Source organism: Mirounga leonina, unplaced genomic scaffold (assembly GCF_011800145.1).
Source record: "Mirounga leonina isolate KUSES-001 unplaced genomic scaffold, KU_Mleo_1.0 Mir_126, whole genome shotgun sequence".
Taxonomy (NCBI): Eukaryota; Metazoa; Chordata; class Mammalia; order Carnivora; family Phocidae; genus Mirounga; species Mirounga leonina.
This window is the reverse complement of record NW_023270314.1, coordinates 23,560,621-23,588,537: the sequence shown is the minus strand read 5'-3', so window position 1 is coordinate 23,588,537 and position 27,917 is coordinate 23,560,621. Positions and strand designations below refer to the sequence as shown.

At 53.9% G+C, this 27,917-nt stretch overlaps 1 protein-coding gene across 3 annotated transcripts; it reads left to right on the top strand.

The window, feature by feature from the left end:
* Positions 1 to 365: 365 nt before the first annotated feature.
* On the top strand, positions 366 to 27,768 carry PDE1B (phosphodiesterase 1B). Of its 3 annotated transcripts, XM_035002461.1 has the most exons (16): positions 366 to 472; positions 561 to 683; positions 16,447 to 16,560; positions 17,438 to 17,620; positions 17,824 to 17,890; positions 18,236 to 18,352; positions 20,573 to 20,713; positions 21,114 to 21,214; positions 21,323 to 21,448; positions 21,578 to 21,679; positions 22,956 to 23,076; positions 23,370 to 23,451; positions 23,777 to 23,885; positions 24,345 to 24,475; positions 25,016 to 25,135; positions 25,663 to 27,768. In XM_035002461.1, exons 2-15 carry the CDS (start codon positions 574 to 576, stop codon positions 25,117 to 25,119), a joined length of 1,608 nt encoding a protein of 535 aa, XP_034858352.1. In that variant the 5' UTR covers positions 366 to 472; positions 561 to 573; the 3' UTR covers positions 25,120 to 25,135; positions 25,663 to 27,768. The 3 variants fall into 3 exon arrangements, with proteins under 3 accessions (XP_034858352.1, XP_034858353.1, XP_034858354.1); XM_035002462.1 differs by lacking the exons at positions 366 to 472; positions 561 to 683 and adding an exon at positions 11,496 to 11,948; XM_035002463.1 differs by lacking the exons at positions 366 to 472; positions 561 to 683 and having other exon boundaries at positions 16,485 to 16,560; positions 17,535 to 17,620.
* The last annotated feature ends 149 nt before the right edge of the window (positions 27,769 to 27,917 follow it).

The window sequence follows — 27,917 nt, the reverse complement described above, 5'->3', positions numbered from 1 at the left end:
CACGAAGCCACACGCACAGACACAGAAACTCGAAACACAGACCCGGGGACGCACCCGGCCGCCTGCGCCGCAGGCAGCCTGGAAACGCGCACTCGCAGCCCCCGCGCGGGGCACACGCCGCGGCTCGGCCCGGGCGCCCGGGTGCGTGCGCTCGCCCTCGGCGCCGCTGTCTGCGTGTGCGCCCGGCTCCCCGGCGCTCGGCTGGGAGGGGCAGGAGGGGCCGCGAGGAGTGAGAGACGCGCCGGCAGGCCGAGAAGGGAGGGAGCGCAGGGAGGGGGGCCGGCCGGGGGAGGAGGAGGGAGCAGAGGAGGCGGCCCCGGCAGCGCGGCGGCGGCGGCGGCGGCGCGGAGAGCTCGGACTGGGAGCCAGAGCTCGGCTGGACAGCGCGAGAGCAGGAGCCGCAGGAACTGCAGCTCTGCCAGCTTGGGCCGAGCCCGGAGACCCCGGCCTGGCTGGTCCGCGCCCGCCGCAGGTGGGAAGGGGCTGGGGTGGGCGGGGAGCGGCTCCCGGCTCCGGGCTGAGGCTGAGCCGCGGTGCCGTCTCCTCCCTCCGTTCCACAGACAGAGGCTGAGCATGGAGCTGTCCCCCCGCAGCCCTCCCGAGATGCTGGAGTCCGATTGCCCGTCACCGCTGGAGCTGAAGTCAGCCCCCAGCAAGAAGATGTGGATTAAGCTTCGGTCTCTGTGAGTCCCCGGCCGGGAGTGGGGGGAAGGGATCTCAGGGAGTCTCGGGGGGGGGAGGGGGGGTAGTCGGAGCCGGGCTCGTGGATTCTCTCCCGCACTCATGTTGGCAGGTGCGAGGAAATAAGCTGCCCTGACACGCAGGGCCAGGCCACATGTGCAAGGCATGTGCGGAGCAAGCCGGCTGGTTGGAGCGGGTTTAGGAGTTGCAAAGCTAACGATGTGCCTGTGCCTGGGGACCCCCCGGGTGACACACGCAGCGCGGAGAGGCGGCACATTATGTGCGGTGTGGCAGGGCTGCAGACGGGCAGCATTCAGGAGGTGCCAGGCTGACTCACACGTATCCGTGTGCAGGGTTGTGCAGATGTGAGATACACATCACATGTGTGTGCATGAGTGTCCGTGGGACACACAGGTGTATGTAGAGTGATTGCACACAGCTGCAGATCTAGTGCATGGGGATACTTGTGCCAACCTGTGGGTCATATGTATCTCTGTCGGGATTGGTGGTTTCTGCCTCCTGCATCTTTCAGGGGGTAGGGATGGGGGGCGCCCCATACCTGGCTGCTCATCACTCTTGGGGCCAGGAAACCCACTGTGCACAGTAATGTTGGGGGTCCTGGCTGGGATCTGGAAGAGTTGGGGCGGAGTCCCTCCCTGGGAGCTGGGGTGGTGAAGAAAGATTGATTGACAGGGGCAAGGCAACTGTCAAAACCTTTTTGTTGCTGTAGGGTCTCCCAAGGATCTCCAAGTACATTGAGGCATCTTTTCTTGTTGTAGGAGGAGGGCATGGGTGGGTGGGGGGGTGGGGGGGCGGCGGTGCTGGATAAATAGGGAAACGAGGGACTCAGGTGTCCCATACTCCAGTCCCAGGGGAGGGAAGCAACTTTTCTTTCTGTTCCTCAGAGAAGGAGAGGAGTGGGTCAAAGACAAACCATGCAGCACATTTTTCTCCCAGTCAGCTGCCATCCGGTAACCTCTGCAGTCTGTTGACTCTTAATCAGAGAATGAGGGAAGGTGCCCCTCTCCCTGATATGACTCCCAGTGGTCCCAGGAAAAGAGGCTGTAGATGTTCAGTGAGGCAATGCAGGAACCATAGCCCCAAAACCCAGTTCCTCCCCATTATCTTCAATAGTGAGCGCTGAGGCTTTCCATTTCTGGGTTCTGGTGGAGGGAGAGATGGTGGTAGGAGATGGATAGATGCTAATGATTGTTTTGTTTTTAAAATACTTCACCTGTGGTAGTAAGATGATGCCTTGATATGGGGTGGGTGGGTCTGATTTATACTCCAGCTGCTTAGCGAGGCCTTAGGGAGAACTGAGGCCCAGTGGGCAACCAGGCTTGGCATCCAAATGTGCTTCTCAGTTCCTGTCCTTTGCTGCCTCTAGCCATTGCAATTTGCCGGGCTCTCTGAAGCGCAGCCTTGGAATGAGTTCTGGGATGAAGAAATGGAAAACCGGATTGAATTGATTTTTGTTGGGAGGAGCACTGAGTGATTCTTGATGGAAAACGATGCTCTGTTAATGGTAACTAAGCTGAGGGGGGGGGGGTGGTAGGTAAGGAAGTGGTGGAAAGGCAAAGAAGGGGGCTCAGGGTTTATAAATGAGAGAATTCAAGGTGTCCCAGGATGGCTTCTCCCCATGATATACCTTCCTTCCTCCATTCCAGGTACCTGTTTCACTGTCTCCCATACCTTTCTAACCAAAAGTCTTTCCTGGAAGCAAATTGCTATTTCTTCCTTTAGTATGAGAAGTGCTCAGTGGTGAGAGAAGAGGACCCTCAGAGGAGGCATTGAAACCCAGGGAAAGAAGGGAGTAGAGGCAGCTGACCCTTCATAGTGCATTAGCTGAGATGTCCTTACAGGAGATCAGGGTGGACAAGGATCACTAATCTTATTGATTAAATTATTCCAGTCTTCACTTACTTCAGCAGTCTGGTCCTTAAGAGTGCTAGCTGCATGTAATAACTTAACCAGAAAAGGCCCATTTCCATATTATTAATCACCAGGAATAGATTCTCAACCTCACTTCCTCAAAGCAGAGAAAGATGTTGATATAAAGGTAGATCCCCAGTGGATGACTTACTGGATTTGGCCCTGTTGAATATTGGGGAGGCTCTAGTATGGGAATAGGGGGATGGGCACAATTATCTCATGGCTGTGTACTGAATAAAAATGAAGACATATATATATAAAGGCCTTGATTCCCCCACACAACATATTCTATCCCCCCCGCCCCCCAACTATCCTTTTAATTTCTAATCTAGGACATCTAGATTGTCTTCAGGGAGCCGGGGTCTGGTGTTTTTGCCTCCGGTTAAAAAGCCCATACTAATATAATTTTGCAGGGCAATTTCTTCTTGGGAAGGGCATCCAGGAATCCTGTTTCCCACAGTAGGACTCTGCCAAAGATTAATTCAGAATCTGGAGCATATAAGCTGAAGAGTCTCTGGCTATGGGATTTCACCTCTACCTAGCAGGAAAATTTTCCTAACTAAGCAGACTCAGAAGTGGAGGCATGAGAGAGGCTGGAATAGGGAATCTGGAGATGATGGGTTGAGCAGAATGAGCATTTCTGACCCTAAGATGAAAGATTTGACTGGATTGTCTACCCTTCTCTGAGACCAGAGGGCCTTGAGGAGTGTAGGGGAGGCTCAGGAGCAAGGGGTGTTCTGTGTCTTTTGTGAGTCAAGAAAATCTGTGAACGGAGATTCGTTTGCCATCCTTAGCTCATTCATTCATTCAACAACTATTAACTGAGTGCCTCGTGAGGGTCAGGTGATGTGCTGGAGGCTGGGGTATGGTGGTGGACAAAGTAGACACAGTCCCTGCTCCTCTGGATTTGATAATCTGGTTCAAATCCATCAAGTGGAGTAGAGAGTGGGTAAGGCATCCTGTTCCTCATTTCGCTACACCCATCCAAGTGGTAAAACTGTACCACTTTGGTTTCTGCCTAATCTTTTCTTTGGTGGGGGGGCCTACACACCCAAGAAAAGCATAGGTATGAATTCTTTCTCTTTCTCCCAGGATAGTACAAACATCACTTTTTTCCCTCTGCCCCAGTTTCTCCTGGAACTTTACAGACAGAACCTCCCTTTTCCTTTGGGATAGTATAAACACAATCCCTTTCTCTTCTCCTTTCTTCACATGGGACTCAGGACTCCCAAGGTCTAGGCTCTATGTCCTAAGCTGCGGTTCAAGGTCATTACAGCTGAGCTGGAGCAAGGACCCCCGCTGGGCGTTCTTTTTGCTCATCTTTGTTTCATCGGAGTCTAGTGTGGTACCTGGAAGTTAATAGGCACTCAAGAAATGCTGTTAAATAAAGGAATGAACAAATGAATTAATGAGTATCCGCGTATATGTCACGGAGCCCAGTTCTGTCTCTGATTCTGTGGTGTGTGTGCTCCTGTACGTGGGCGGGGGTGGGGGGGTAGCAGGAAATGGAGGTGGAAGAAAAGGAGGTGGTGTTGTTTTTTTGAGAGGGAGATGTTTAAAGGTACGGGATTTGAAGACCTCAGGACAGAGCCCAGAACTGAAGGAGTTACAGAGAGGATATGGAAACGTTATTTGGACGTGTGAATGAGACGTATCCGGATGAAATCGTGAATGCCTGACATGTATACATATGTGTCTGGGTAAAGGTTGGCGTGCGGGTGGGGGACAGCTCGTGGAGTCAGAGCTCTGTGATGATGTCTCTTTGTTTTCAGGTTTATAAATGGCATGTGTGATAATAAATATGTTGGGAAGGTTTGCACTTACCCGAATACCTGAGATTGCTCTGTGTATGAATGAGATGATGTATGTGAGTGAGTGTGTGTGTGTGTGTGTGTGTGTGTGTCTAGGTAATGGGATAATATGTGATCTTGTCTATGTGTTTGTGACACACCAACGTTTTTTTAAATAATCCTGGGGAGATCAAATGGGCAGGAGGAAGAAGCTGAGGGACTGGACTGGGTGCCTCACTGGCTGATTTATCCCACCTTTTGTCCTCATTTTGTATATGCCCCACGGAGTGATCTTCTGCTCTCACTGGTTTTGAAAGCTGTGCAGTGGTTCCCCCTTTTCCTGCATATGTTTGCGGAGCTGCTGTGAAGATGGCAAGATAAACTGTGGTTCCCTGGATCTCTGGAGAAAAAGGAGCACCATTTCTCTCAGGCCTTGCTTGGCAAGGATGACTTTTTGTGCCTCCCTCCACGGAGCAGCCCTTCCTCTTTCATTTCCAACCGTGGCAAAGGGAATGTCTCCTCCCTGGGTTTTATATCCCCCTCTCCCATCATTCCCTTCCGTCTTTACATTTCTTTCATCAGCTGTGCCTTGAATGGGGCATCTCTGGATGATAGAGGGTAAAAAAGGGAGCTGCAGAGAGAGGGGACATCAATTTAGACCAAAGGAAGAATTTCACAGGCCTCTGGTCAGAAGAGGTGGCTGGAGGGGATGAGAGTGGCAGGGTGGTGAGAGGGGAAGAGCAGAGGGGATGGTGGGAGACTCGAGTTTGAGGTCACGTTCCCATGCTGCCAATTACCAGCTGCGTGATCTTGACAGTCATGTAGTCTCCCTGAATCTCAGTTCCTCATTGGATATCATGCATCTGAAAGTGGTTTTGAAATGATACAGTCTGGAGTTCTTTCAGCATTGGAGAGCTTGCTGTGTGAAGAGGTGGGGGGAATGGGAATGAATGGGGAACCATTGGCTTGGATGGGGAGAACAATAAAGATTCAAGAGGCAGGAATGTGAATTATAATAGGTTTAAGTCCTGGCGTCTGGGATGTGATTCAGAATAGTCTTGTTGATGAATGGTTGCCTGGAGGGGGTGAGACAGGTGTCTGAGCTTAGAGACTAGCAGGCTGAGTGGGGCTGTCTTACAAAGGATCTGGGCCACTGAGGTCAAAAGAAAAGAGAAGGACTTACTCCTATCATCTCTTTTCCCAGTGGATAGAGCAATTGTAGTTCTAAGACGCCGGTGGGTGTGGCGAGCCCCAGGGACTGCCGTTGGTGAGTTCTGTGAGCATTGGAGAAACTCTCCTCTGGCGTTTATCCTACATTTCTGGGCCTTGGGGGTGATGTGATCAGGTATGCCACATCTTATTTTAGAGAATCTCTAACGTCCCTTAGAACCCAAATTATCACTTTGCTTGCCCAGAAGCCCCAGGAGGCCAGTTAGAAAGACCGAGAGAGGAAATTCTACAGTGGAAGGTTGCGTTTGTTACTTTTGCCAGGAAGAGGGTGAGGTAGGTTGGGGACGCACTGGTCCTGGAAGGCCAGGTGAGAGACCCAGGAGGAGAGGGGCCTGGACTTGTCCGGACCCCTTTCCACCTGCCCGCTGTCTAGGGAGCTCTTGAAGGCAAAGAAATGAGTGGTTGTTCCCTATCTTCCCCTCTTTTTTTGGCCACCCTCATCTTACTGGGGTGGAGGAGCAGGGAACCTTGAAACACATCTTTCCCTCTCTTTGGAGTCTTTAAAGAAGTCATCGAGGGTTTGTTTCCAACTTCTCTGCTCCCTCTGCTTTCCTCTTCTTTGATTCCTCTCACATCCTTTCCCTCTGCCCCTTTCCTCCTTTGTTCCCATCTCTCTCTGCTGGGCTGCAGTTTGCTCTTCTCTCTTGTCCCACTTCCTCTCCCTATTCCTTTCCACTGGGCTTCTCTGGCCTTCAATGCCCTTACCCCTTTCTCACCTTGGCCGGGAGCCAGGAAATCCCTGGGGCCTCCCTCCTCCGTCCCCTGGTGTTGGGGGGGGGTTGGTGGTGCGGGGTGAGTCGGCTGCAGGCACCCTTCCGGACAGCCTGAGGAGTCCAGCCTCAACTGCAGTATTCTGCAAGGCCTTTCTTTTGCCTTCTCAGTGACCTCATCCTCCCAGCTCCCCTGGGGAGGAAGCCAGGTAATTGCCTTTGGCTCTCAGGGGGCTGATTTTCTCAGGTACGGAAATTGAGTGGCTATTTTCCAACTCTCTTCAGGACAACAGCAGAGAAAAAGGGACAAAACCAGGGCAGCAAGTGGGGTGCAGGTGAGGCCCCCCCCCGCCCCTAGAGTCTGGAAGTTGTTAGATAATGAGATTGTGCCCTAAGGGAGGAAGACTTAATGGTCCTCGGGAATTGGGAGAGCATCCTGGGGCTATTGAGTGGGGCAAAGTTGGGAACTGAGGGGGAAGGAGGGCTCCTGAGAAGGGAAAAGGAGGAAAGAGAGTTGCCCATTCAGTGCGGGGAGGTCCCTAGTGCCCTTGCCCCTCCCCCCCCATCCTGCAGCTGCTCCTCTCCCCTCAGCTCCTGCTGCATCCATGTGGGTCGGGGGAAGCAAACATCAGTTTAGGATTCTACTTCAGCCTCCCAGACCTGGCAGGAGTCCACTGAGGGAGCTGTGATGGGGTTGTGGTAGAGAAGCAGGCTTGGTGGGGAAAGGGCAGGGGAGACCAGGGAGAGGCCTGGGGGTGTGGGGCTGGGAGAAGAGCTAGAAGCGGGGTGCTTCAGGTGGTGCTGTTGGATACCACCAGGTTCCTGGGTCAGTGGATTCCGGAGACATCTATAGACAAAGAGAAGTCAGATTTGCAAATAATTACTGTGGCTGCAGTGGCATGATTAGGCTGCCAGCTGGTGTTGGCACCATTTAGTTTTGGGAAGGGAGCGTGGCTTCCAGGGGGCTTTGTGATTTTTTGGCAGGCAAGACCTGGGGGCTAGAGAAGCTTCTCCTTCCCTTGCTATTCCTTGGCTTCCCCGCTCCCCTGTTTGTCAGCTCTTGCATATCTAATGTGGCACCGTTCTTGATGCCCACCATGTTTGGAAACTTCTTGGGGCCTGGGCTGAATGAGCACACATGCCAACAGTGTTGCCAAGCTCCCTAAACCCCCGACTGTATCTCTACTAGGCAGTGGCTTTAGAAATTCCAGTCTTAACGAAATACCATAAATCAGATCGCACCAGATTCACCCGAAAGACTTCTTTGTCCTGCTTGTTCTCCTCCTTTCTGTTCTTTTTGAAATGCCAAGAAAATTTGCTGTTGTCTTGTTTGCAGCAGGTGGAATAAAGATAGGTATGTGGGAGAACTTCCTGGAAAGTTCCTGGAGGTTAGAATGTGACCTTCCTGTGATAAAGAAGAAAGCCACCCTCCTCCTTTTAGCATCAGGTTAGGGATGAGTTGGGGAAGCAGTGAGCTAGTCAGAAAGGATGAACTTGAACCAGGGAATTGAGACCCAGGCATCCTATTTCCCTAGTGCCTCCAACCCAGGCACTGAATCTGAGAACCATAAAATGTAACAGAGGAGGAGAGTGATGCCCAGAGGTAGTTGGTAAGGTTTGGGGGCAGGGCTGGGACCAGACCCCAGTCGCGCTGGTCCACACTCATCACACCTGCAGTCAGTCCCTTGCCAAGCTTCCAACTCCCTTTCTCATCCCAGGCCGCCTTCGACATCTGCTAGGCCCCCTGGACACAGGGCATCTGCTGGAACATCTGCTGGGATGTGGTTTGCAGGGCTGGTGGGGTGGTCCATGTGGAGGTGGTTAATGAGCAGAATTAAACAGTGCGGGGGTGGGGGGAGAAGAGAGGTGGGCAAGCGAACCAGAGAGAGAATTCTTCTGGCTTGGGTCCTGGGAGCCTCCTCTCTCCTTAGCTTTCCTTGGACTTTCCTGCCCACCCCTCCCAGTTCCTCCTTCTCTTCAGGGCTGAAGTCCGAGGCTGAGGGAGAGGTGACTCAGTTGCATGCTGGGCTAGGAACCGGGATATCTGGGGTCTTTTTAGTCTGGGCTAAGGCTCAAGCTGTTTAGGTTACCCTCTGCCTCATCCGATGTGAGCTGTGCTGGGCGGTTGCTAGGAACACCTGCTAGAAACAGCTTCTGGACAGGAGGCAGAGGGGGCCCTGCTTTCAGACACAGCATGGGTGGGAGCCAAGTCCTCCACCCCTGCTGCTGTGCTTCCCAGACCTTCTTCAGCCTTCAGCATCGTTCAAATCTCTCTTCTCTCCCTCCCTACCCCTGAGTACCTCCTGCCCCCTCCCCTCCCGCTGCTCTCTTCGTTTCTGTTCTTCCCACACTACCCCCATCCTCCACCACCCTCCCTCCACCCAGCTCCTCGGTCCAGTGCCTAGAGATCTCTTACAACTGCTGCCATGTCAACCCGAGGCCTGCCGCCTCCCAGGATGGCACCCCAGCTCTGCCACCAGGGGGGCTATTTTTATCTCCAGAGCCACCCCCGCCACCAAGCCCAGCCAGCTGCCAGAACCAAGGCTGCCTGTGTAGCAATGGGAAGCCAGCGGAGTGAGGGGAGCGCAGGGCTTGGGTAAGGTGGAGAGCTGGTTGTTCTTGGTTTCTGGAGCTCCATGCTGTGCACATTCCCCAGTTTCTTCTTCCACGGCCTCATGGCCCCTGTGGAATAAGGAGCCGGGGTGAAGCCCTGGACATCTGGAGTGGCGGCAGGCAGGGTGGCTAGGGCTTTTCCGCACCAGAGGGCCTGGGTCCAAGGGTGGGCATAGCAGACTTTGTTCATGGAGGACTCTTAACAAACATTTGCTGAGCAAACTAAATAAAGGGTTGGGCGAAGGAATAATCTGTTGCATTCATGCATCACTTTATAGTCCCCAAGGTGCTCCCATGTGATCTCATTTGATCCTTGTGTGGATTCTGTGAAGCACATATTGCTTACCCATTTTATAGACAAGGAGATGGCCTCAGAGTGTCCTGCCCAAGGTCACATATAGTGATAAAGTCTAGGCAAAAGTCTCCTGATTTTAATTCATGTCCTCTTTCCATTGGATTTAGGTGACTTCTTTGGTTCTTTCAATTTCTGAGATTTTGGAGCCTTGAGATCAGCTGGCTAATCCCTTCCCCAACACCCCACACCACCCCCCACTCCCACCCACTCCACCGTCCCCACCCCCTCTCTTCTCTGACCAGAGGCAGGGTTTTCTATCCTTTGTTCATCCCCTATCCCAACTCCTATTCTTCAGGGCAGGTGGGGAGTGCTGGGAATGGGCCCGGGAGGGAGGATTATGGTTGTGCTCCTTGCTATTTTTAAACTAAATTTAAAGACTAAAGGAAAATCCATGCTGGACTCTGCTGGGGTCATCATAGCTATGCCCTGCCTCCCACCCAGGGAAGTCTCCCTAGCTTGGATAGAGATGTTGTGTGTGTGTATATGCATGGGTGAGGGGATATGTGTGAAATTGTTTTCCCCAGAAAGGGCTGGTGGTTGGCCAATATCCTTTCTTAATAGGAACAGTTAATAATAATAATAGACTGGGATGAGCATGTATGGAATGCATGCTGGGACAATGCAGCAGGTATGTATGTGTGGTGAGGTGGTAAGCAGTCATTTGTCCAACCAGCTTTTGGTTCTATTGGGCAAGAGGGCAGAGGGATAGACAAAATATCCTCTCCAAAGCTTTTCTAGTCTAAGAAATCTCCACCTTTTGGTAGGAGGGTTGAGGTAAGTGCCTGCTTGAGGTGGCAGGGCCTGGAGTGAGGGCCTGGAGTCAGGGGAGGGAGGGGAGCTGCCCTGGCTTGGTGTTTGTTGGTGTTTCAGGCTGTATGCAGCCGGCTACCACCTTCCTCCACTCCTACCCTATCCTTGTCCCTCCAAGCAGGCATGGCCACAAAACAGGCAATGACTTGTCCCTCATCCCCTGGGTGTCAGTTCTGGGTCTCAGATTCGGGCTGTAATGCTTCTTCTCTAAAAACACCAACCAGCATATGTGTGTGTGTGTGTGTGTGTGTGTGTGTGTGTGTGTGTGTTGGGAGCACAGAGAGAATGAGATGGACACAGAGAGGGAGGGTTTCCTTTCTTCCAAAATCTGCAGCAGCCCGGCTTCATGGCTACCAGGACTAGAAAACAACTTGTAGATGTTTAACTTCATTCCTCTCCTTGCTGTTAAGCCCACTTCCACTTGTCCCAGCACTCAGTGAAGTTGAGAAACAGCAGGTTCCCAAACTTCATTTGTTTATAATCCTTCAAGCCTTTGGCACAGTGACAAGTTTTTTTTAAATTTCTCTCTGCTTTTGGGGGATAGAGATGGAGAGGAAGACTTCCCGTCATAAAATCCTGGTGCTTGGTCTGTTTCTTCTCTTTTCCCTCTCTCCTGTCAAACTCATCCCCACGAGTCCCCTTTCCTCATTTCCACATTATCCCCAGCCCTAGACCCTAGATTAAGGAGAATGCAGTGGCGCGGAACTCTCCACTGGATGCGTTCGCCTTCACCCCGGGCTCTCCGCCTCAGCCCCGCCCAGCCCCTCAGATGACCAATCGCGGCCCCAATGCGCTTGTATTGGTGACGTCATTTCACAGCCAATCCGGAGGCGGGCTGGGGCTGTACGCGCACGTCCACCCCGCGCCGCAGAGGCCAGCATCTGTCCCCCAACCTGAGCGAGGGCAAAGCCTGGAGGCGGAAGAGGGGGTCCTAGTCCCCAGGCCCGCCCTAGGCCGTTCCATCAATTCTCCTCTTCCTCTGGGCTGGATTGGCCGCTCCCCAGTTAATACCCAGTTATCCCCCAGTGCTCGTTTTCCAGATGAGAAACGGGGGCTGGGAGTGGGAAAGTAACTTGTCCAACCTCTTGGTTTCTCTGAGCGAGTCCTCCCGACTTTCATTCACTGCTTGGGCAGGGCTTTCCCTCTCCGTTGAACCAGTCTCTGAGTGAGGATCCCCTGAACCCCAGCTTCAGTGAGCCCCTCCCCTTGTGGTTTCTGGTTCTTTCTCTGTCTGGCTTCTGTCCTTTCAGGTGGGCTAAAGCTCCTTTTGAAAAATGGGCCCGGAAGATGACTGTGGGAGGAAGCTGAATCTGCCCAGCCCCTCTTGCAGGGCCCCTTCCCCTCCCAGGGCCGACCGCCTCTCCACATCAGATTCAGGGTGCACCCCTGTCCCTGCACCTTTAAGTCTTCTGCTAACCCCTTCTCCCCAAAGAGGAGCCCCACCTCCTCAGAGCAAGGGGCTGGACTGTGCTATTTCTGTCCTTTCTGGGATTCTTCTGAGAACAGATTCTTGTTTTCCGTCTGATTCAGATGTGAAACTTTTCCCGTGGCCTCTCACCCAGTTGCTGTGTGTTGCCTCTCTGTCTCATCACTCCCTTCTTCCTCCAGCCAGGCCCCTCCTGTGCCCCTCCCCAGAGTTCTCTTTGGTCAGTAGCTCAGTTCTGCTGAGACCTGGAGGAGGAAGTTGGGCCCAAGAGGGAGTCATTCCCCCAGGGGGCCCTGGGGACCCCTGGGGCGGCATTTTGATCCTCTGAAGTAGGACACTTTGATTCCCATGGCAAATCCTGTTCCTGTGCAGAGGAGCCACCTTCAGGGCCCCATCCTCAGGTAGGCACCAGGGCGAGGAGGGGAGGGGGGAGGAGGAGGACAGGTGGCTGTGGGTCCACACTAGTAGCTTGGTGGAGGGGAGGGATCAAGACTGGACAGTCCCTGTATGTTGTGTCCACTTCTCCACCTCCCCCCCCCCCCCCCCCCCCCGTCTGTCTTGCCCTTCCCCTTATTCTCCTCCCATTCCCATCTCCCTTTCCTTTGTATTGCTTCCTCTTGCCTATGGCAGATGACTTAGCCCTGATTACCCCCCTTTCTCTCCTTCCTCACCCCAGCATCCTTAGGACCTCACATTCGTCTGAAATCTCCTCATCTGATCTTAAAACCCCAAAGGGAAATTGGATTCTTCTCCCAACTCTGAGCCCTTTGGCTTCAGGCTGCCCTGTCCTAAGCCCCTTACTTACAGTGAACTTTTAGGAGTGTGGGTGCTGGAAGTAGTACAGGGGGCTTTGGAAACTGCCAGATTATCAGCCATGATGGCCCAAAGAAATGAACTGGTGGGAAACTGAACTCTTCTGGGGTGTTGGGATTATTACTACCCTGAGCCTTCTCTTTCAGCGGGCTGCCTAGAGCTGGGAGAGACTGGTGCTTTCCAGGGGTCAGGTCTGAGGATTTTCCTGGGGTGCAGCAGCCAAGGGTAAAGGAGAAAGAAGTGGGTGTAGTGAAACAGGGCTAGGGGTGCAGGTGGAAGGATTGTTGCAGAAGCTTCCAGTTTTCCTTAGGCCTGGATGGGGACCTGTCCATGGGCAGGGGAAGTAGGACTTCTTGCAGAAGAATGCTGAGGGGAGGACTGTGGGTGGGTCTGGGGAGATCCTAACTCTGAAGGACTTTAGAACCAGAGAGGCCACCACCACGCCGGAGGGGCTGTGGGGGAGTTAGAGGACTTCAGGAGGGTGACGTTCAGCACCTGGAACCTTCCAGCTGCCTGAGTCCAGGTCCCCTTCTTGGACTCCCCACTTGTCAAATTTATTCTTTAATCTTTCCCTCCCTCCCCACTCCTTCTGGTGTCTGGATCATGTTCACTTCAGATCTCAAAAGCAGCTATAAAAGAGCAGGGGCTAGAAGTGGAGGCTGGAGGAATTTGGAGGGAAGGTTGTGTGAAAGGCCAGCCACAGCCTCCTTCTTCTCCGCAGGCTCTCCATTAGAGTTTCAGAAACCCTGCCTCAGAGATCTCCATTGTGAGCTCTGGCAGATAGCCCCCCACCTGATTAATCTGCCCCTACTCCCAGTTATTTATTTAGATTTTGTTTATTTGAGAGAGCATGTGAGAGAGAGAGAAAGAGAGAGAGAGCACGAGCAGGGGGAGGGACAGAGGGATAAGCAGGTTCCCCGCTGAGCCAGGGAGCCCGACTGGATCCCAGAACCCTGGGATCATGACCTGAGCTGAAGTCAGATGCTTAACCAACTGAGCCACCCAGGTGCCCCTCCCTTTTATTTCATGGACATTCGCTGAGCACATACTGTGTGCTCTGAGTACAGCAGCAGGATAAAGAAGTCATTGTCAGTCCCATCAAGATGCTCACCGTCTACTATGAGCTGACAGACACCAGCATTTCCTGGGGGAGACAACAGACTGAGGAGCTGTGATGCAATGAGCTCCTGCCTCCCTCCAAGCCAGTTACATGATTGAGCCCCATCTGCCCAATACCTTTGGTGTGCGGGGCACAGTTAGGCCCCAGCAGTGTGAGTTGTAGGCTTGCCTACCTGACTGAGATGGACAAGTTGTGTGACCCTGGGCCAATCACTTAACCTCCCCCCTCAGGTGGTTGAGTGGCCCAAATGAGGTTTGTCATTATGAAGGAGAGATCAGGGCCATTTTCATTATCTCATTTTCTCTGTTAGGGGGCTTCCCCGTCATGAGCCTCCATGCAAACTAGACTCACTCCTCTCTACCTGGACTTGGGATGGAGAAGGCAGGCGCTTGTTGGTTTGAAGGCCACGAGGTGTGAGTTGGGTGGGGCCAGCGTGATGCTGGTCAGTTCATTCCAATTCACATCACGTTTATAGAACCCCACTCTGTACGTCAGGCCTTTTGCATACATTATTTCATTTATAAAAGAAATTATAAAATAAATAATAATTCTTATTAACAGCCCTTCACAGGTGGTTTATCATCATCTTCACTGTTTTACAGAGGAAGGAACAGAGGCTCTAAAAGAAAGGTTCTCAAAGTTCCATGAGCATGAGAATATCCTGGGTGTTTGTTAAACGTGTTTGCAGATCCTTGGATCATACCCTCAGAACTTCTGGTTCAGTAGGTGTGCACCCAGGCCTTGAACCTCAATTTTTCACGAGTATCCCAGGTAATTCTGATGCCAGTGGTCTACAGGTCACCTTTTGAGAGATACTGATTGATGATCAGTGACTTGCCCAAGGGCTCAGGGCCAGGAAGCGATATCTTTGAATCCAGGATTCCTGCCTCCTAGAACTGTGGCCGGAGCCTTGGTTTCTGCATTGGAAATAGGGGTGGCCATTTCTTCCCAACTCCCTCCCTCTCTCTAGGCCCATTGTGAGGATGATCTGAGATAAATCGCTTTTTAAAATGTAGAGCTGGGGGCGCCTGGGTGGCTCAGTCGGTTGAGCGGCTGCCTTCGGCTCAGGTCATGATCCCAGGGTCCTGGGATCGAGCCCCGCGTCGGCCTCCCTGCTCGGCGGGAAGCCTGCTTCTCCCTCTCCCAGATGTGGGTCGGGAGAGAGCGCAGAAGAACTTTGGTGAGTTTAGCTTTGGGTTTTCTTAAGGGCTGACCAGTGTGGAAGATGAGGAGGGCTGGGGTAGGAGTCTGGGAGAGAGACGGGACCAGAGGCTTTTCTTTCTTCTTGGGTTGCGTGACCCCTAGATCCGAGGCTCCCTGGCCACGGGGACCGGCCCGGAGAGGGAAGCCCTGGTTTGTGCCTGGGCCCCAAAGGTGGAGCAAACCTCTTTATTCTAAGACCTCTGGGTCAGCACTCTGGGAGATGCTGGTGCAGTCCCCCTTCCCAGCTCATTGGCTGGAAAGCCTATTATGTTGTTTAGCCTCTAGCCCACATCCCTAATGAAGCCCTAGCTGGGGCAGAGCTTTACTGAAGCCGGCTTCTTTCTTGTTGAACAACCACCGTTTGCACATGCAGCCGGTGCAGCAGGAAGGCCAGAAGTGAGGTTTGAAGATCACCCATTGAGGAGGCTGCAGTGTCCCCCGCAACTGCTTTCCTCCCGTTTCCCCCCTTGCCCTTCTGCCCCGTTTGCGTTCAGACTGTTCCGGCAGGACTGCTGGCCCCTGAGGGGAGAGTTGGCCCGCAATGCTTCCGGGGGCTGACTCTTTCCGGCACCCCATTCCAAAGCTGCTGAGACCCCAGGATTCTGGAGCTGCTTCTGTTCAGGAGTACCATTGTTCTCCCTCCCCGGCAGGCATCCCTGGGAATTGATGCTAATTTCAGCCTCTCGTCCCTGACTCATTCTTTTTTCCTCCCTGACTCATAGGGTGACCTTGGGTTGCTGAAGCCCCTCTCAGTGGGGAATTGTCCCGTCCAGCACTTCACCCCGACCTGGGGGTTAGGTGGGGCAGGGCAGGGCTGGGGGAAAGAGTGAGAGGGGAATGTTTAATTGCATTCTTTAGAATCACCAAAGTCAAGAGAGTTTTGTGTGCTTTGTGGCTGCCTGGGCTGGACTCGCCAGACTTCTAAGAAGTCTCCCACTTCATCACTGACCCCCAGCGTTCATGAGTGCAAAAGATGAGGGACTGTCCTCTCAGGCAGGGCATCGAGTAAGTGAGACCCCTGGCCCCAACCCCCCACCGCTTTGTCTCTGGGGGAAGCTGCTGCGGGGCAGAGGTAGGGGGTAGGTACAGACACACATTGCCAGAGGTTCTCTTGGGCACAGCGTCGGGGAGGCAGGGGTTAATCCTGCTCTGTCCTGGTTGATGGATTCTGGAATCATAATCCATTAGCTCTGCCTGAATGGAGTGAGGCCAGGCGAGAGCATTCACATTGCTCTTTGTTCTGTGTTTTCGCCATCCCTGCCAGGGACAGAGAGGCTGTGGACATGTACCACCCCCCCTTCCCTGCCATGACCAACGGATGTAATGGAAGCATCTTTTGATTGCTGTTGATGCCACAGCTCACTCTGCTGGGGGAAACTGGCAGTCTCAGCTCTTGGTTATTCAGGCTATGAAACAGATCATTCCCAGAACATCAACCCGGGGGCTTGTACCTGCCTCATTCTCTGGGCCTGGGCAGTCTGAACAAGAGTTTTCAGGAAGCACTGACTGAAGAGAGGTGTGGGGAGGTCAGAGGTAGGTGAGGATGGTGGAGTCAGAAAAAAGCCTGGGATTAAACTTTGGGGGTAGATAAACTTAATACAGGCGGTGGCAAGAGTCTGGGATGAAACACACTAGCTGCGATTCTTCTCCCTGTCGGAGAGCGTACCGATTTATGGAAGATTGAGGCACCTTATCAGAGGGGGTCCTGCTCTCCTGACGAGGTGGCAGCCCCTAAGCAAGCCATCTGTGCCCACCCCCCACAGGTTGCGCTACATGGTGAAGCAGCTGGAGAACGGGGAGGTAAACATTGAAGAGCTGAAGAAGAACCTGGAATACACAGCTTCTCTGCTGGAGGCTGTCTACATAGACGAGACACGGTGAGAGACCCGTGCATGCAGGAAGACACCGGGCAGCCACAGGGATCAGGGGCGGGAGTGAGACGGAAGGCTGGAGATAGGGCCAGAGCAGGGAGGAAGAGCTGTAGGTGGAAATGTCACGGAGATAAAGGGGCAGAGGAACAGATAGGGGTTTGCAGAGATAGAGACAAACACAGGCATCAAGGAGAGAAGACTGTTTCAGAGCTGGAAGGGACCAGAAACCTCATGTCGTCCTAACCCTCTCACCAGTGGGGAATCCCTTGAGACCTGTCCGGCCCAGCATGGGAGCCGCTGGTCACGTGTGACCATTGAGCCCGAGTATGAGCTGAGACATGGATGTACATGCGACATGCATGCTGGATTTCAAAGACAGAAAAAGGAATGTAAAATATCTCTCTATATTTTGTATTGACTTTACATTGAAATGATACTATTTTGGGTGTATCTGGTTAAAGAAAACTTCTCATTAAAATGAATTTCACCCGTTTCTTTTTACTTTTTTAATGTGGCTACTGGCCAATTTATAATTACTTCTACGTGGCTAGCATTTTATTTCCGTTGGACAGTGCTGCTGGTCTCAGCTTCCCTGACATGTGGTATCTATTCCATTTTCTGCTTGAGCGTTTCCAGAGTTGGGACGCTCACTACCTCACATAGTGGCCTGTTTCATTAGTGGAGGCCTCAGAGAGACAGAAAAACAAAACAAAACAAAAACACCACCACCAAGTACATAGTGAGAGAAAGGAAGGGGAGGGTCAGAGAAGGGAGACACCTGGCATGAGTGTTCCTGAGCTGTGGGGTGTGGCTGGGCTCAGCGTCCCTAGGTTGTGGAAGCACCTGCTGTCTTTCTTCTGTGACTCCCCTTCTGGGGCCTCAGGCAAATCTTGGACACGGAGGACGAGCTGCAGGAGCTGCGGTCAGATGCCGTGCCTTCGGAGGTACGAGACTGGCTGGCCTCCACCTTCACCCAGCAGGCCCGGGCCAAAGGCCGCCGCGCAGAGGAGAAGCCCAAGTTCCGGAGCATCGTGCACGCGGTGCAGGCTGGGATCTTTGTGGAACGGTGAGGCTTGCCCCTGCTCAGCCTCCCTCTGCCTCTAGTTTTGTCCCCGTTTCCCGGACACCCTGGGCTTCCGGGACCCCACCAGACCCCCAGTGGTGTGCCCCCCAACCCCCCCGCCCAGAGCTCATCCCCACAGCCCCACCTGATCAGACCCCACTTCCCAGACCTTCATAGGTGGGCTTCTTTTCGTTGTTTGCCCTTAGGATGTTCCGGAGAACGTATACCTCTGTGGGCCCCACCTATTCCACTGTGGTCCTCAACTGTCTCAAGGTGAGCCCTGGGTTTTCGGCAGAGAGGAGAAGATTGGGGGAAGGAATGGTGTTTGGGACTTTCAGACTCTGTGTGGGGTGATTTTTGCCTTCCCTTTTAACTGTCGTCCCCATGTTCCTCAAAACAACATTTTGCCCACTCCAGAGGCAAACTCCTGTCTTTTTGTCTCCCCTGCACTGAGAGATACCTGGGAAGAAAAAGGCCCACGTCACCATGTCTTTGTTTTCCTGCTTCCCAGGTCTCTGTAAACATTGGGAAGTCCTCCTTGAAGTCTAACTACAACACTTGCTGCGCTGGGAAGCTCCCCTTGGGAGTCTCCCTGTCTAGTCTGTTGTTTCTCCACAGAACCTGGACCTCTGGTGCTTTGATGTCTTTTCCTTGAACCGGGCAGCAGATGACCACGCCCTGAGGACCATTGTTTTTGAGTTACTGACTCGGCATAACCTCATCAGCCGCTTTAAGGTTGGGCATTATCCTTCCCCTGTTCCTGGGCAGGGCTCTCCACTCCGATCACTCCTGTTCTAAAAGATTGCCAACAAGCAATTGCCAACAAGCACAGACTCCCTCACTCAGTCTCACTGTCAGGGAAGTTTCCCTGTGCCCACCTGCCCAGCCTTTCTGTCACTTGCTCCATCCCGAGCTTCTGACTTCATTTATTGCTTTCCAGAAGATTCTAGGTCTGCAACCATCCAGCCTAGGATTCTATTCTGTCCTGCTTTGCTTCTTTCCTATAACTTGTCCTTTCCAGGCTGGCTCGAAGTTCACCTCCCTGTTTCAGCTGTCCTGCCTCTTGCCTGTGGACACGCGAGGCCTAGAGTCCAGATGCTGTCAGCCTGTGCCCTTGGGACTAGAATCTCTCGATTTGTTTCCTGGAGAGGGGTGTGTAGGAGCAGGGAGGAAGGGATAAAATTGGTCACTCCTTCCCTTCCCTCTCAGCTCAGAGTCCCTGTCGGAGGAGTTTTATGGAAAGGATCAGCTCTTGGCAAGGCTGGGTAGGGCTGTATGAGGGGAGGGAGGGTGTGTGAACTCCGTTTGCTCTTCAGCTTGGCTGGCCATGAAGAATATGGAATTAAAGTCTCTCCAGATTCTGGGCCAGGAGGGAGTGTCTTTTGGGAATAGGGGCTGGAAAAAACCACTTCCATGTGGAAAAACCACACTTGGAAGTGGAGGGTGAAGGGGTTGAAGAGTCGCAATGGGACTGTTTGGTCAGCACTTAGGTGGGGGTGGACATAGATGTTAGAGCAGAGGAAAACATGTATGTTCCGAGTGGGCCATGGGAGAGGTCAAAGGGGTCCACTTGGCCCTTTTTCAGAGGGCTTTGGAAGATCACCCAGCCATCCTCAGCCCCTACTTTACCATAATAGACTATTGGTACATGTGAGCCTTTCCCCAACAAAACTCCTCATTTTACACCAACTCCCGAGAAGGTTTCCAGAACTTTCCTGAGATGCTCAGTTGAGGTTTTTCCTCAGTGCCTTCCTGAGGCCTCTCCTTCTGCAGCTTCATTTTCTTCCTTCCAGTCCTGCCCTCTCCAGGACAGAGAACAGCAGGGTCCTCCTTTTCCTAAGACTTTTCCCAGCTCATGTTTCTCCAAACTGATTCTCAGACATTCTCCAGACACCAGCTTCTCCTAAACTCTGCTTCCTTACCTGGAAGGACTGGTTTTGGAGGACCCCAAGCATAACTGCCTCAGGTTGGGCTTGGCCCACCCCCAGGTCGCCTTGCTCCAAGGCAGTTAGAGAGAGGGGGGCACTTATTGCTTTAGTCTTTACTTATGGCAGAGATTCCAGCTGGAGCCGCCCTTCTCAAGCTCCATATTCCCTTCTTGGGCACCCAGCTCCTCCCCTGCGTCCCTTCCCTTCCCTCCAGGGACACCATGGCAACGCAGAAGCAAGGGCAGTTGTCATGGAAACGGTCCTCTAAAATTCCCTGAATTTGGGGCACAGCCCTCCGGGGTGGGGGTGGGAGATGTTAGGGTCTGACTGACTAGTGGCACATCTTCTGTGTCTCATCACTATTGCTCATCTCTACAGAAGCTTCCCCAAGTCCTGAACCTCGCTCTCCTCACAGACACCAGCCCTGCCCTCTGGGAGCCTGAGCCTTTGAAGGAGGCAGACAGACTGCAAGGGCATATACAGAGACAACTGACAGTTGTGGTGCTTGTGTGTGTGTACGTGTGTGTGTGTGTGTGTTGTGGTGGGCACAGAGAAAGCCTTCTTAGAGGGGATGACCCATGTCTGCCTGCAAGGGTCCTCTCTAGGTCATCTTACTCTTTCCTCTGCTTCTGAACCCCTTGAGATTGGACTGGGGATGGGATGGGGTGGTTGGAAGATAGGAGGGAAGTTTTCTTTTCTTAAAGAGCTCCAGGGAAATAATAATAATTATAGCTACTCTGTAGAGAGCACTGACTAAGTGCCTTGTACTTACCTCATTACATTCAAGGAGGTGGTATTATCTTCATTCTGCCTTTAAGTTTCAGAGGCACGTGACTTACCCAGGGTCACACAGCCAGCAGGGGGCGGAGCCAGGATGTGAGCCCAGGTCCAACTGACAGCAGAGCCCGTGCTTTTCTCCTTGTGCCATGCTGCCTTCTAAAGAAAGATGGCGTTGCTGATCTGTCCTCGGCTGCCTGCCATTCCTGCAGATCCTCCCTGCAGCTCGATTTTCTCCCTCCCACTGCAGATTCCCACTGTGTTTTTGATGACTTTCCTGGATGCACTGGAGACAGGCTATGGGAAGTACAAGAACCCTTACCACAACCAGATCCACGCAGCTGATGTTACCCAGACAGTCCATTGCTTCTTGCTCCGCACAGGGATGGTGGTAGGTGCTGGGAGATCATTATTCTGTGACTTAGGGTCTTATGGCTGCAGAACTGGGAAGTCTAGATTATACTCCCATTTCCCTTTGTCTCTTTTGGTTCCTCTCCATTGGTATCCCAAAGTCTTTACAGAGTCAAATTTTACTCACTCCAGAGAATTCCTGGGTGGACCATAACGTCATGGGCAGCACTGGGAATGTGTGCTGGGATACAGCAGGAATGTTTCAGGTTGGGATACGGGGTGTATTTCACCATTCTGGGAGCTGAGAAATCTGGCCATATTAGCCCAGGAGCTGGCCTTGAAGAACGGAAGGGCTGGGCTGAGGGGTGTAGCCTGGGGTGGAGGTCTTTGGGCAGTGAAGGGCAGGGTGAGCCCCCTGTCATCCTGTCTCTCTCTCCCAGCATTGCCTGTCGGAGATCGAGGTCTTAGCCATCATCTTCGCTGCAGCCATCCATGACTATGAGCACACAGGCACTACGAACAGCTTCCACATCCAGACCAAGTGAGGGGTGCCAATGTGGCCGGGGCAGGAGGGGCCCAGCGGGAGTGGGGGAGGTTGCCAGAGTCCCCACTTACAGGGGGCTGGACGCAATGACCCTTGGCTTTGCAGGTCGGAATGTGCCATCTTGTACAATGATCGCTCAGTGCTGGAGAATCACCACATCAGCTCTGTCTTCCGAATAATGCAGGATGATGAGATGAACATTTTCATCAACCTCACCAAGGATGAGTTTGTGTGAGCTGAAGGCGGGAGTGGGCATCCCGAAGAGACCCCCCTTCACCCTGACCCTCTCTTCCCACTCCCTGGACCTGCGGCCCATCAGTGCTTTGAGGGCTGATCGCTTTTCTGGTTCTGTCCATCCAGAGAGCTACGGGCCCTGGTCATCGAGATGGTGTTGGCCACGGACATGTCCTGCCATTTCCAGCAAGTGAAGTGCATGAAGACAGCCTTGCAGCAGCTGGAGAGGTGGCACCTGGTGGGGTGTGGCCAGGGCGAGGCCAGAGTGAGGGCTGTGTGAATCAGGGGCACATGCATGGGTAGCTGGTGTGGCCGGATGTAGAAACTCTCCTGGCTCCAGGTGTCTGAGTCCATCTCCACGGAGGGGTGTGTGTGTGTGTGTGTGTGTGTGTGTGTGTGTGTGTGACGTGTGCACACGGGCCTGGGTTTGCATCCGGCCCGGGCTGCGGGTCTGCTGGAGGGCACACCGGGCCGGGAGTCTGAAACGGGTGTTCTCACTGCTGCCGCAGGCCAGCCCGACCCCGGAATGTTGGGAAAATCATGCAACCTTTCTGGACTCGTTTCCTTGTCTGTGCCGTGTGGGAATGAGAGGCCTCCCTGCCACAGCTTGCCACCGGGTCCTACGCGAATAGGGCTAGTGAGAGAGTCATGTGAGGTTAAAGAAAAAAACCACAGAACAAATGCCCCGATTACATTGACTGTTGCTTAAAAGTAGGTGGGAGAGGGCGCCTGGGTGGCTCAGTTGGTTAAGCGACTGCCTTCGGCTCAGGTCGTGATCCTGGAGTCCCGGGATCGAGTCCCGCATCGGGCTCCCTGCTCGGCGGGGAGTCTGCTTCTCCCTCTGACCCTCCCCCCTCTCATGTACTCTCTCTCATTCTCGCTCTCTCAAATAAATAAATAAATCTTTAAAAAAAAAAAAAAGTAGGTGGGAGGATATGACTGTGTGTGAGAGAGAAGAGACTGTGCGTGGGGGTCCTGAAGGTGTGTGTTCACGTACAGTGTCTCTGTGGGGGACAGCGTGCAATGTGGCCTTGTTGGGGAATGATGATAATACTTATAATAATAATGATGATGATGATGATGATGATTGATAACATCTCCTCAGCACTTACTGTGTGCCAGACACTCCACTAAATACTTGAATGTTGTGTGTCATTTAATTTTCCGAACAACCCCACGTGGGGTTAGTATTCTGTTAGTATTTCCTGTTAGGGTTGAGGAAAGTGGGATATGGATATTTTAAGTAACTTGCTGTGTGTCACGCAGCTCGTGTGTGATAGGTCCAGAGGGGATTTGAACCCGTGGCCTCTGATTCTAAGAGCTTGGGCTGCTTCCACGCTTACGGGCGCGTGTGTGCGCCCCCATGTGCGTGTGCGCGTTGCCTCAGGGGCTGGCGGAAGTTCCCTGCAAGGCGCTGAGGGCTTGTGATGGGAAGTTAGGAATGGTCCAGGTTTCCTGCTCCTGAGGGATCAGTCTCCCTTCCCTTTCCACCCGCTCTGACCAGGATTGACAAGTCCAAGGCCCTGTCTCTACTGCTCCATGCTGCCGACATCAGCCACCCAACCAAGCACTGGTCGGTTCACAGCCGCTGGACCAAGGCCCTCATGGAGGAGTTCTTCCGCCAGGTAACCCACCCCTGCCCTCCTTCCCCTTTGTTCTCCAGGTGCCCACTCCGCTTCCAGATCTTCATTCAGCTCCCTGCGGCTTCTGCCCTGATCCTGAAGCCCTGGGATCAGAGGTCATTTTCCTAAAAGCTTAACTGTGGTTGCATTCCATTTGTATACCATGACCATTTCCAGGTCAAGGGCACCGAAATTCCTCTTCTCCCACAACAACCCCGGACCGCCCCCAGCTGCACTCCGGCCCCCGGTAGTCTGAAACACCCCCTCCAGCTTTCCCGCCCTCTCTTCCCCTTCAGGGCGACAAGGAGGCAGAGCTGGGCCTGCCCTTTTCTCCCCTGTGTGATCGGACTTCCACTCTGGTGGCACAGTCGCAGATCGGTGAGTGGCCTTTCCTGTTGGGCGGAGAGTCCTGGGAAGGGGCCAGGATGCTTTCTGGGCCGGGGCCAGGGCTCTCTGAGTCTCCATCCCTCAAAACCAGTCTGCCTGTGGAGTGAGCCTGTGCTGGGGCATGGGGTCCTGGGTGGAAGGCCTGGGGGTGCAAAGGTGGGGTCACAAAGACATCGTTGCAAAGGCTGTCCCCACCGGGAACTTTTCAGCCTGGGTCACCCTGTCTTACCTGCAGCTGGGGGTTCCAGCCATGCAGGGCCCTCTGCCCAGCCCTCTGGGTGGGGGACCTCTCCATTGTGTTCCCCCTTCACCGCAGGGTTCATTGACTTTATCGTGGATCCCACCTTCTCTGTGCTGACTGATGTGGCCGAGAAGAGTGTCCAGCCCCTGGTGGATGAGGACTCCAAGTCTAAGAACCAGCCCAGGTGAGGGTGGCTGGGGTAGCCAGGTCCCCTGGTTCTGGGGGAGAGAAGAGGGACTCACAGAGAGCACTGATCACTCTCTCGGGGTGGTGGAGAAGCAGGCTACCCAAAACTCGGGAGTCTCTGCTGCATGTCACACACAGGGGTGGAAGGATGGGACCAGAAGGGTGTGACCTGCCCCTGTGGTCCCCTCCACCCATTTTTCGTTAGCTCTATCTTTATTGCCTTTCTGCTAATCTCGTTTTTATTTTCCTTCTAAGTAGGAGGGAAGGTGTGGAAAGGAAGGGGTGAAATTGAGGGAAAAGGGGCACGGACTTGGGGGTACCCAGCAGAGGGAAAGGGGAAGGATAAGTCTCCCTAAGCCTCCTCCTGGTCTTCCATCCCCACGCCACTCTGAGGGCTGTGAAGGCAGTTCTGGAGTGGGCTGGGTCTCACCTCTGGAGTTGGGGGGCCCTGCTTTAGTTTCCAGTGGCGCCAGCCTTCTCTGGATGTGGAAGTGGGAGACCCCAACCCTGATGTGGTCAGCTTCCGCTCTACCTGGACCAAATACATTCAGGAGAACAAGCAGAAATGGAAGGAACGGGCAGCAAGTGGTGGGTGCCGTTGGACCCAGGGGGGTAGGGGTGGGGGATGAGGGCTTGTGGGGAGGGTGGCTGATGGAGCAGTAGCAGGTCCATTTTCCTTAAACCCCTGGAGCAACCCTTTGTTTGACTCTCAAGAGTTGAGAATGGAACTGATCAGACTAAAGTAAGATCACAGGAAAGACTGTCTAGCTGATTGGCCCGGACTGTTCTAGAACAGGGACAGGAGAGGAGATAGGAACAGCCATATTCCACAGCCCAAGGGACCCCATGCATATTGTGGTCTGTAAATGGTGCCCCAGTAGATTTGGGTAACTTGGTGGCCTTGGCTGGGAAATCTCTTCCATTATGAGTGAGTTGAGGGTTGTGAATTTTAGCAAGGCTGGGGAGGAAGGCTGGAGAGGCTCTCCCTAAGTTGGCATGGGTTGAATGTAGCTCATCTTGAAGGCAGGAGGATGCATGAGAATGCTTTACCTTTCTCTGCATGTTCTTGGTGTTCTGGGGAAAAATATTTCTTGGTTTGGTCCCAACTTCCTAAATGCCCCTTTGCAGGCGTCACCAACCAGATGTCCATTGATGAACTGTCCCCTTGTGAGGAAGAGGCCCTGCCCTCCCCTGCCGAAGATGAACACAACCAGAATGGGAATCTGGACTAGCCTGGGGCTGGCCCAGGTGAGCCTGTGTGGTGGAGGGGGAAGGATCTTGAGATTCTGTAGGGAGTAGAAAGAGCTGGGTGTCCGACGTGGCAACTTTGAAGGGTCATCACTGGGGTTCAGTGGATATGAGGTTCTCCCTCCCTCTTCCAAGGGAGGAAAATGGAGGAAATGAACATCTAATTGGGCCAGGGCGTGAGTGGGAAGCAGGGACATTTTTCCACCCCTCCCGTCCAGTCCCAGCAGGAAGGAAGGAGGTGGCTCCTCAGAACAGGGAGGGCCTGAGCAAGGTCGTAGCCAGCCTCTCTAGCACCTTTGTGAGGCCCGGGGAGCAGGGCCTGGCCAGGACGCAGGACTCTGTGAGGTCAGTTGCGCATGACTTCGATAGCAGCCCCCCCGCCCCCCTTGGCTGGGCACCCTCTGCAGGCATTTTTTGCACAACTGTATGTGGGACCAAGTGGGCGGTCTGGCGGGACTTTGAAGAAGGTAAGCCAGGCTGGAGATAAGGCAAAGATCAGAGCACTGAGACCTCTCCCTCTTTCCCAGGTCCTCAATGAGTCCAAAGTGTTTGATGTCATCAGCACCATCCATCGGGACCGGCTCCCCCATCTGCTCCAAGGGAGCATGGAGGTTGAGGAACAGACAACCCACCCGAAGGCCAAATGCCAGAGATTGTGGGGTTGGGGGAAGGGCCCCTCCCCACCCGACACCCATTGGGGCGCACTTTAATCTCCCAGCAGGAAGTCTGGGGAACTTCAGGCTCCCAGTGGTCACTGTGCCCATCCCCCTGCCTCTGGACTCCCCCCACTTCTCCCCCTGCCCCCATCCCAAGGCCAGATGGCTGGCTGGGAGTGGGGAGCTTCTTGGAGGCCTCCCAGGGCCCAGGGGGGAGGGTCAGAGATGCCAGCCCCTGGGCCCTCCCCCATCCTTTTTGCCTCCAAGTTTCTAAGCAATACATTTTGGGGGGTTCCCTCAGCTCCCCCCAGATCTTAGCTGGCAGGTCTGGGTCCCCTTTTTCTTCCCCTGGGAGGGGCTGGAATAGGATAGAAAGCTGGGGGTTTTCAGAGCCCTGAGTGTGGAGAGGGGAGTGGGCTTCTTCAGGGCATGGGACCTTTCTAGGGCCTGGGAATGCGGGGGTGTTCTCTTTACCCCAGACCTACACTGCTTCAGCGCCATCCCCAGCCTCCCCGCCCCACCCCATTCTTCCTTCCCTCCTATTCTGAAATGTCGACTAGGGGAAGAGAGGAGGCCTTTCCTGGGGTCCGCAAGAATTTGGGGTTGGTCTAGGCCCCTGGGGTTTGTCACCTACCCTGGCTGTCCTGAGCCCTTTGCCTCCTTCCTCTCCCCTGGGGCTGGGAGGCTCCCATCCGACCAATGTCTGTAAAGTGCTTTGAGGTCTCCCCAGCAAAGCACCTTCAGGATGCATCTTATGAGCACAGGCAGGAGAGACCAGCGGGGTTGGGGCCAAGGGTGCACGTGAGGGTGAGGTATAATCCAGTAATCCTGCATTGCTATCAGAGGGTTCCTCCCCTCCTCCCCCTTCCAGCGCCTGCGCACCCGCAGGCACCAAGAGGCCCCTCCCCTGGGACAAGTGGGGAGTGGCGGGTGGAGGCAGATGGCAGGGACTCAGGGCTGCAGCAGTTGTGTTCCTGAAGAGAGCCCGCCAGGCCCTGTGCCCCTTCTCCTCAGGCTCCTTGAGCAGCCTTGTCCCAGCAAAGGCCCAAGTCCAGGCGACTGCCCTCCTCCTATCCTGTAAATACCAACCATGCATTTATACAGTGGGCCCCGCCGTTCGTGTGAAGTCCATATCCATGGTCTCTTAGACCTGCCACCTTGACACTTGTCCCTCCTACCCCACCCCAAGTGGGGCAGAGACGCATGTGACTCACCCCTGCCCTTGGTCTCCCAGAACCCTGCTATAGCCAGAGATCAATAAAGAAGGGAGACCAGGCCTGGCTGTGTTTCGTGTTCGCTGGATGGAAGTCCACCGAGCATCTTCACATATACCGTCTCTTTCAAGCTCGAAAAAATCCTGGTGTGGTGTTCTCCCTACTATGTATGTGGGTGGGGAGGCTGGGCCCAGAGAGGGGAGGTCTTGACTGAGGGCACACAGTAGGGATGGCAGGAGTGGGACTCCTGAGGCTCTTTCTCTCTACCAAAGTGCTTCTTCAGTAAGGAAGGGCGAGTCTTGCCTTCCCTCCTCCCCTCCCCACTCCACCACCTGGAAAAATCAAAAGCAGCGGGCAGGAGAGGCCTGGCTGGCCATGGAAGCTTCTTCACCTGTGCTGGGTTTTTGTCTTTTGCCCTGGCCCCTCTGAGTCTCAGACCAGGGAGAGAGCTGATCTTTCTGGCTCCCAGTCAGGGCCTCTTTGTTAATAGCCACTGTGTTCTCAACCTATCTTTGCTACTGGGTTGGAATAGGGGCGGTGGTCTCATAGCTGGAGGAGGGACCATATTCTGAAGCCTGGGACTCACTGAGGCTTGGAGGACAAGGAGGCATCCACACAGCATCCCCTCTTCCCCTTGGGCCAAGGGCCAGGGTGCAGTTCCTCCCCCAGCTTGTCCAGCAGGCGGCGGCCACAGGACAGGCACAGCTGGACGGGCCTTAGGACTCCCAAGTCTCACCCGGCTGCAGGGCAGGCCTGCCGTGTGCTGGTATCTTTTCCTCAATTAAGAGAAGAGAACCCAGGCCTTTCCTTCCTTCTTGGTGCCCTGGAAGTTAGTCCTTACACACCTGTCTGACCCCCATCTTTCTTGCCACAGCAGGTAGGGGCAGGGTTGGGGGAGAGAACTCTCCCCAC